The sequence below is a fragment of the Lathyrus oleraceus genome, chromosome 1, assembly GCF_024323335.1.
Source record: "Lathyrus oleraceus cultivar Zhongwan6 chromosome 1, CAAS_Psat_ZW6_1.0, whole genome shotgun sequence".
In the NCBI taxonomy this organism is placed as follows: domain Eukaryota; kingdom Viridiplantae; phylum Streptophyta; class Magnoliopsida; order Fabales; family Fabaceae; genus Lathyrus; species Lathyrus oleraceus.
Window position 1 is genome coordinate 7387626 of NC_066579.1, and position 8687 is coordinate 7396312.

The window sequence follows — 8687 nt, forward strand, 5'->3', positions numbered from 1 at the left end:
ATTTAATTGATTTTCGACTTCTGCTTTATAAGTCTTAAAGGCATTAAATGCATCATCTTTATGCTTTAAGAGATATACATGAGTGTATCTAGAGGAATCGTCTATGAATGTAATAAAGTATCTATTCCCTCCATGTGTCAACATGCCATTAAATTCGCACAAATCTGAGTGCACAAGATCAAGTAATTTCGTTTTCCTTTCAACACTTTTGAAAGGCTTCTTAATCATTTTTGATTCAACACATAATTCACATTTTTTGAAATCCTTTATATTACATGAAATTAGTCCAGATTTAATTAGTCTCTTCATAGAACTAATACCGCAATGTGCTAATCTATTATGCCATAAAGAAACGGAATCAAGCATGTAAGCGGAATTAGAAATTTCATTAATAATATTATCATTAGTACATAGTTTGATCATTCCCTCTGCGGAATATCCTTTTCCAATGAATACACCATTACGGGTCAAAATAAGTTTGCCCGATTCATATACAGATTTAATACCCGGTTTTCCCAATAAATCCCCACTAACAAGATTCCTATTCATGTCTGGAACATGAAGCACATTTACAAGTGTAACTTTCTTTCCAGAAGTGAAGTTAAGTTCGACCGAACCGGTTCCAACAACTTTAGAGCGGACTTCATTTCCCATTTGTACCTCTTGTCCATCAATTGCTTCAGAATAGGTTTTGAATGCAGCCTTGTCATAAGTAACATGCACCGTAGCACAAGTGTCATACCACCAACCTTGAACTTTTCCTTTGATTACCATAATTTCACTCACTGTAGCAATTATGTCATCATCTGATCGAATTGCATTGATCTCATTTTTTTGCTTTATTTTGTCTGCAATCAAGAGCATAGTGTCCAGGTTTGCCGCATACGAAACATTCGTTCTTTGGACCTTTATGACCGCCAGAGTTCTTGAACTTGTTATGTTCTTTCTTTGGTCCAAGATGACTCTTCATGCCATCATGTCTCTTCTTTCCCTTGTTGGTCACAGCGTTTGTTTTGAAATGAGTAGGGGGTTCTGATTTCTCCCTCTCCTTCGATTCCTCCTCGATTCGAAGATGTTTTTGAATTTTCTCCAAGGAGAAATCCTCGGAACTGTGCAACAATTTCTTTCGGTAGCCTTTCCATGAAGGTGGTAATTTTGCAATAATTGCACCGACTTGGAAGGTCTCAGGGATGTTTATTTTTACTGCCTTTATTTTATTAACCAGAACTTGCAATTCACGCACTTGGGGAAGAATGGGCTTAGAATCTAAGAATTTAAAATCGAAATATTTAGATATTAAGAACTTCTTCGTACCTTCCTCTTCAGCCTTGAACTTGAATTCTAGTGCCTTCCATATTTCTGTTGCCGATGGATTGTCTGTGTAGAGGTCGTAGAGACGATCAGATAAAGTATTCAGAATGTGTCCACGGAAAAGCAGTTCGTCCTCCTTGCGTTTCTTGCGCTCCTTCTTGAGTTCTTCCGAATCATTTTCTGTTGGTTCAGGTATTGGTTGTAGGTCGGGATCAAGAACATAGTGAACCTCCAGGGCAGTCAATAGGAATGTCATCTTGTCTTGCCATCTTGTGCAATTTGTTCCATCAAATTGATCTAACTTGACAAGATCCTGGTTCATCACTTTGATGCTTGAAACAGCAGCGTCTGAAGCCATTATGTTACTAATACTTTTAAGATTGTTATTAAATTCGGTAAAATTAAATGGATCCAGGACTGAATCGTGATTGAGAATCACTTTCCTTAAAAGTATTTCAAGCACTCTTTTATTATGTCTTAGAGTTGGAAAATGCAAGAATACTCAGGATAATATCAGCCTTAATTTCGAGTCTGCACAAGACAAGTGAAGAACCCGAAATGCAAGGAAGGTTTTTCTGGAATTTTGGAAGAGAAATACGTTTTTAGTTCTTGTGTTATTTTTCTGAATAGAATCATATATTTATAGGAGATATGGATGTTGTTTCAAAAGTTTGCAACCTTTGATGAAACAACACCATTTCACCATAAAACACAATGTTTCATATATGACACTATTTCATGAAAAGATATGAAAATTGAATTCAAAATTCAAACAAAACAATAACTAAAATTCTGAGCACTAATAAAAAAGTATTAAATGCTATTTAACTCTTTTGTCATTTTGGAACTAATATTGTAAAACAATTTCCAACATTAGGTTTACAGCATACTTATAGTATTAGATAATATTATTATCATATTATTATATAATATTATATATTAGTAAGAGTAATTTAGTCTTTTATATTATCTAGCTTATTCTATATATTTTTGTTATTTTAATAAAAATCTTAGAATCTCTTCATTTTTGTTATCGTGGTATTAAAGAGTTTGGTTGACTCAATGAAGTATTTACAACAATAAAGAATTCTCTTTTGGATTTGTTGTTGTCGTTTATTTCCTTACTCATTCAAATGATTAGTCTATCAATTTTGTGTTTATGATTTTGTTTCTCTCCACACACACAAAATTTGACAGCCTTAAGACTCACTATAATAATATTTTAAATATAGAATTCTCTACACTCCTCCATTTGTTTTGCTACTCCTATTCATAAAGAAAAATATTAAGGTAGAATTGGTCTTGGTGTTGATGACTTTTCTTTTTGTAAGAAGAAATGTCATTGGAAATCTCAGTGTCTCAAATTGTTAAGAGCAAATAATAAAAAGGATAATGCTAACTTGTGTCCTAGGGGCACAAGATAAGAACTAAAGAAAGTAATTTTGTGTTGGAAATTGTACATTGATTTTAATAAAGGTCTAAAATTAATTTTATAATTGTTTCATTCAATACAAACTTTCTACAAATGAGTGTCTTATCTTGTACCCCTAGGGCACAAGTTAGCATTATCCTAATAAAAAATTTAAAAGTCCATCATTCGATGTTGTTTCTGCTACTCCTACTACCTTTAGTTTTGGTTATGATTATGTATATCCATCTGAGACCGCTTCTCAAATATTTGATATTCCAGAGCAGCTTCAAGAGATTACTTCCACTCGACCACATGCCATGTTTGCCTCCTATATTAAAGGTTTGAATTCTACTAGTATATGAGGTATGTCTCCCTCCATATGGATCCTTGATTCTGGAGCATCACATCATATGTCATATGATAAATCATTTGTGTCTTTAAATCATTCTTGATCCATGTCAGCTATGACGTTTGATGGCACAGATGTGCCATTAGCAGATATTGGTCTTGTCTCTACAACTAATATGTCCCTTTCTTATGTTTATTATAATCATAGTCGCACTCTGAGTCTTGCTTTTGTTAGTCAATTGTGTGATTCTGTTTATTCTATTTCATTTTCTTCCACTTCTTGTTGTATGCGTAATACACATTTTGAGATGTTGATTGGGACAGATCGTAAATAGAGGGACCTTTATGTTTTGGATGAGTTGAAAGTCTCAGATATTGCAACCTTAGCTTCTAGTTTCACTACTAATTTATTAGCTTCTTTTTGTTTGAATTTTTCGTCTTTTACTTTTTATTTATGACATTCTCGTCTAGAAAATATATATGCTTCTATATTAAAGTACTTGACTTCTAATGGAGATTTAGGAAAGTTACAAACTAGTGATATTTCAGATTGCTGTGGTTGCAAACTTGCAAAAATTTCCGACTTTACCTTTTAATTAAAGTGTTTATATTTCATATGCACCCTTAGACTTGGTTCACTCTAACGTATGAGGTCTTTCACCGGTTATTACCAAAGATGAATATAAATATTATATTTCATTTATTGGTGACTATACTCGCTATTATTGGATTTACCTTATGAAAAATCATTCTGAATTTTTTGATATTTATAACATATTACGTGCAATGGTTAAAACACAACATAATAATGTTATAAAGTGCCCCCATTGTGATTTAGGTGATGAATATACCTCTAATAAACTCTCTAATTACTTGCATGTGATGGTACTATTCACAGGACATACCTTACTGATACTCCTAAATATAATGGAGTTTCTAAAACAACACATTGACACATTGTTGAGATTGCATGTTCCATTTTGTTGTCTGCTTTACTTTCTAGTGAGTTTTTTGGTGAAACAGTTCTTACTGTTGTTCATGCTATTAATAAAATCTCATCATTTGTAATATCATTTTTTCTCCTTTCAAAAAATTGTATGAATTTATCCCTGATTATTCTTCATTGAAAGTCTTTGGCTAAACTTTCTTTGTTCTCCGTCCACAAGTGGAACGTAGTAAGTTATCTTCTCGTTCTGCCATATGTGTTTTTCTGGGTTATAGGGATGGTCAAAAGGTTTATCTTTGTTATAATCCTCAATCAAGAAAACTTTATGTTTCTCGTCATGTTGTATTTCTTGAAAACATTCATTTCTTCTCTCTTTATTTTGATTGTCATATTACTAGTAGTTCAGAAGTCACCCATCTTAATCCTTTTGGTCTTAATGATAATATTTCTCATGGTTGTAATTTCGAGAACTGTAGGTATGATACTACTTCTAATGCTCATATTGATATCCCTCTTGTTTTCATGGCTATCCAACAACCTCCTACGACTGTTGATCCTCCTTTTCCTCCTCCTCGTTTTCTGTCTCGTGATCGTAAGTCTACTCAGTTTCCATATTTTGTCTATTACATTTACTCGACTTATTTTTCTTATTTTCTAACCTCTATTCACACTTTGTTTGAGCTCTTTTCCTATAAAGAGATTATACTTGACCATCTTTTGCAGCAGACTATGACATAAGAACTCTTTACTCTTCACAAGACAAATACTTATGAATTAGTAAGTCTTCCTCATAGAAAATATGCTATTCAATCTCGTTGGGTATACAAAATTAAAAGTATATGATGAGTCATTTGAGCACTACAAAGCATGTCTTATTTCTAAGAGATTCTCTTAATAATATGATATAAATTATGAAGAAACCTTTGCTTCAGTGGCCAAGATGACTACTATTCACACTCTTATTGCAATTTCATTGGTTTTCCAGTGACCTATATGGTTACTCCTCCAAGTGTTTCTCATCATCATGGGGAAGTGTGTAAATTGAATAAGACTATATATTGTCTGAAACAAGCTCCACGAGCTTATTTTGAGAAGTTTACCACTGTTATTAGATCTCTTGGTTTCCACTATAGTGATCATTATTCAACTTTATTTGTTAGGACCACCTCTCATGGTCTTACTTTACTTTCATATTATATGTTGATGATATGATAATTACATGTGATGATGTTAATAAGATTGATGATTTGAAATTAAAATTAGCCAAATAGTTTGAGATGAAGCATTTAGGTACTCTTCGCTACTTTTTGAGGATCGAATTTGACTACTCTCCTAAAAGCTATCTTCTATCTCAATCTAAGTATATTTCCAACAAGCTCAACTTTATGATACTAGAGAAGCAAATAGTCTTCTTTAATTGAATATGAAATATGCTCCCTTTAATGGTGTCACTTTACTATATCCCACTTTGTATCGCACTTTGGTTGGCAGCTTAGCGTACCTTACCATTATCAGACCTAATATTGCTTATGTTGTTCATGTTATCAGTCGGTTTGTTGTATTTTCCACTACAATACATTGGAAAGTCGTTCTTGCATTATTCGTTATCTTTGAGGAATCCAGTTTTAGAGTCTTTTGTTTCCCTCGTCGCCCTCATTGAAATTCCATGCGTATTCTCACACTAATTGGGCTGGTGACTCCATAGATGGCAAGTCTATCACATACTTTTGTATCTTTCTTGGATACTCTCTTATTTCATAGAAAAGTAAGAAATAACATATAGTATACCGCTCTTCTACAGAAGCTATGTATTGTGTTATGACATCCATCACTATTGAAATAGTTTGCTTGTGTTGGTTATTTTTGGATATGAGTGTCACTCCTTATGAACAAACTCTCATTTATTATGATAACAAAAGTGTCGTTCAATTTACGCACAACTAAATATTTCATAACGTACCAAGCACATTCAGATTTATTGTGACTTCTCTCGTCACCATCTTCGGCATAGAACAACTACTCTAATGTTCATCTCTTCCTCATTGCAGGTTGCAGGTTGTCGACTTGTTTACAAAGATACGTTCCATTAAACGTTTTTATTTTTTGATTAAAAAACTTTTGATACTTACCGTTAATGCATCATGATTAAAGGAGAGATATTAGATAATGTTATTATTATATTATTATATAACATCATATATTAATAAGGATAATTTAATTTTTTTTCTATTATATAGTATTTATACTCTATTGTAATCCATATTCTATAGAGGTTTGTCATTCTAATAAAAAAGTCTAAAATCTCTTCTCTTTCATAAACAAATATATCTTTAATAAAAATTAATGTTTTACAAAAATTATGTGCATCTAACAAGATTGAATTTAATAGAAAAAGTTAAACTGCCATAATGTTAACCACGTTTGAATTCTGTTAGAAAAATGTATATACTTTACCTGTACGATAATGTTTCAGATAAAACTATATTCATTAAAACGAAATTATATGAAAATAAAAAGAAAAGATAAAAGAGGTGATACACAATATAAATTAATTTTATATTGTAATATATCTTGTCAAATTATACGAAATTTTTAGATTATTTATATGATATGTTTATTAAATGTCAGCATCTTTATTAAATCCAAAAAAATAGTATGCATTTTTGTTGCATATGCCTCACATAAAACTGTTTCTAGTAAAACAAAATATGTGAATTTAGTTATTAATAAATTCATGTTGATTTCTTAAATTTTGAAATTCTATAAGTTTCATTTGGACATAATTTTTCAAAGTTAAAGACAAGTTAGATAGAGAAACTTAAGGTGAAAATTAGCTCTCCCTAGCAAAATAAGTAAAAATATGTATTATAAATTTTAGGTTTTTTTTGCCTTCTTTTAATTCGATATTGCCATTTATATAAAAAAAAGTGGCGCTTATATTATCATATGATAATGGTCATATAAAAAATGTTGGGATACTACTTTTCTATACCGCACCCATCCCACCCAACCCCAACATCCAAAAAGAAAAACCATTCCATTTCCTAATCTATCAACCTATTTGTTTTAACTTTTAAAAAAAAATACTTTTAAAAATGATTTTTATAAAAACATTTTTAAAATATTAAAGAAAAAATTTATAAATTAAAAAGACTAATTTTAATATAAATATATAATATTAAAGATTAGTTTCAAAATATTTTTCATGAAAAGTTATTTGAATTGATTTTAAATTTAAGTGATTTTTAAACATTTTAATATCCAAAAAAAATTATGATAAAAGGATTAAATATCTAAATTAATATTTTAAAAATAATTATTTAAATTAATTTTTTATTTTAAGTTTTTTTAGAAAATATTATAAATTTTTTTTAACAAAAACATATAACGCTATCAAAATAATTAGAAAAATTGAAACAAATAATCCCATATAAAAGACTTTGTACTCAAATGCTTACTTCATAAAGCATTAATCATTGAGGATTTAAACAAGGGTAAGGAAAAAATAGAGCCAAAATTATTGAAAAATACTTCTTATTAAAAATACTTATTTCGTAAAGCATTAATCACTGTGTAATTTTATCTCTTATTTTTCTTCAAAACAATAACCTTTCCTGCATCCTCGCTGCCAGGGGAAGTAGAGGACTTAAGTCTGAGTCTTTTTCTATTTTCCTTTCTGTTTAACGACTCCAACATCGCGGCATCTTGGCGTGACTCGAGTACAGTAGCATATGTCGGGACATAGACTTTGGATTTTTTGGGAGATGACTGAAGGGAACCGAGAGCCTTTTGTCGCTGCAAAACTCCGACTCCTTCTGTGGAGACTAACAAAAAGGGGAATTCATACTATGAAATAAAATAAGTAGCGAAGAAATCAACAAGACGGTACAAACCGGTGCTTCTTGACCAGTCGAGACTTCAATGAGAGTTCGCCTATACCTTGATGCTTTGAAACACTGATACCCGAAGTGGCGGAAGGCGTCACCTTGTTCTGAAAAAGGATGCAAGTAAGTATTATACAAACAAAGGACTTAGATCAGAAAAAGGGAAGCAACTGGTGGTTTTACCTTAGGAGCCTTCTGGGAAGAACCCTTTAGCTGACGAGAGGCATCTGAAGACAAACCAAGAAGAGTGTAAGTCAAAGGAAACTCTTCGAGCATCCGTCTTAGGTGGTTTCCAAAAATATGTTTGATCATTGAGTGAAATCAACTCATAAAGAACAACATCAAACAGAGGATGGTCATGAATGAGACGTTTGGGTGCCATTTCAAAAGTCGGGTAATATGACAGGTGTTACAAAGAAAAATAGTGGGTGACACTACTTAGAGTTACGATTTCGTTAACTTCAGAGATGAGAACAAGGAAAGAAAATGGATATTGGAAGGAGAAGGGGTTTCAATAGACAAAGATAAGATGGTGAAAAGCTTCTCCCAAGAACATGGACAGATGGCATTATGTTCGAAGCCAATAAGCAGTCTCGAGGAGAAAAATTATATGATTAATAAAATAAAAAACAAAATCTTGAATCCCGATTTAGTGGCTAGTTAATGACCTTGGAATTCGAGGTAATAATGTATTGACGTTTGCACGTTTTAAAGATGTAACGTTTGGGAAGAAAGTTAGTCATAATGACTGACAACAAGCATGATTGAAGTGACATGGCACAAAATG

At 31.7% G+C, this 8687-nt stretch overlaps 2 protein-coding genes across 3 annotated transcripts; both read right to left on the minus strand.

The window, feature by feature from the left end:
- Window positions 1-826: 826 nt before the first annotated feature.
- On the minus strand, window positions 827-1669 carry LOC127086949 (uncharacterized). The gene has a single exon (XM_051027768.1). The coding sequence runs from the start codon at window positions 1667-1669 to the stop codon at window positions 827-829; it is 843 nt and encodes a 280-aa protein (XP_050883725.1).
- A 5933-nt stretch (window positions 1670-7602) lies between these two features.
- On the minus strand, window positions 7603-8400 carry LOC127115344 (uncharacterized). 2 transcript variants are annotated; one of them, XM_051046918.1, is made up of 3 exons: window positions 8084-8400; window positions 7910-8007; window positions 7603-7831 (listed from the first exon to the last, which is right to left on the minus strand). In XM_051046918.1, exons 1-3 carry the CDS (start codon window positions 8210-8212, stop codon window positions 7681-7683), a joined length of 378 nt encoding a protein of 125 aa, XP_050902875.1. In that variant the 5' UTR covers window positions 8213-8400; the 3' UTR covers window positions 7603-7680. The 2 variants fall into 2 exon arrangements, with proteins under 2 accessions (XP_050902875.1, XP_050902874.1); XM_051046917.1 differs by having other exon boundaries at window positions 7603-7840.
- Window positions 8401-8687: the final 287 nt, after the last annotated feature.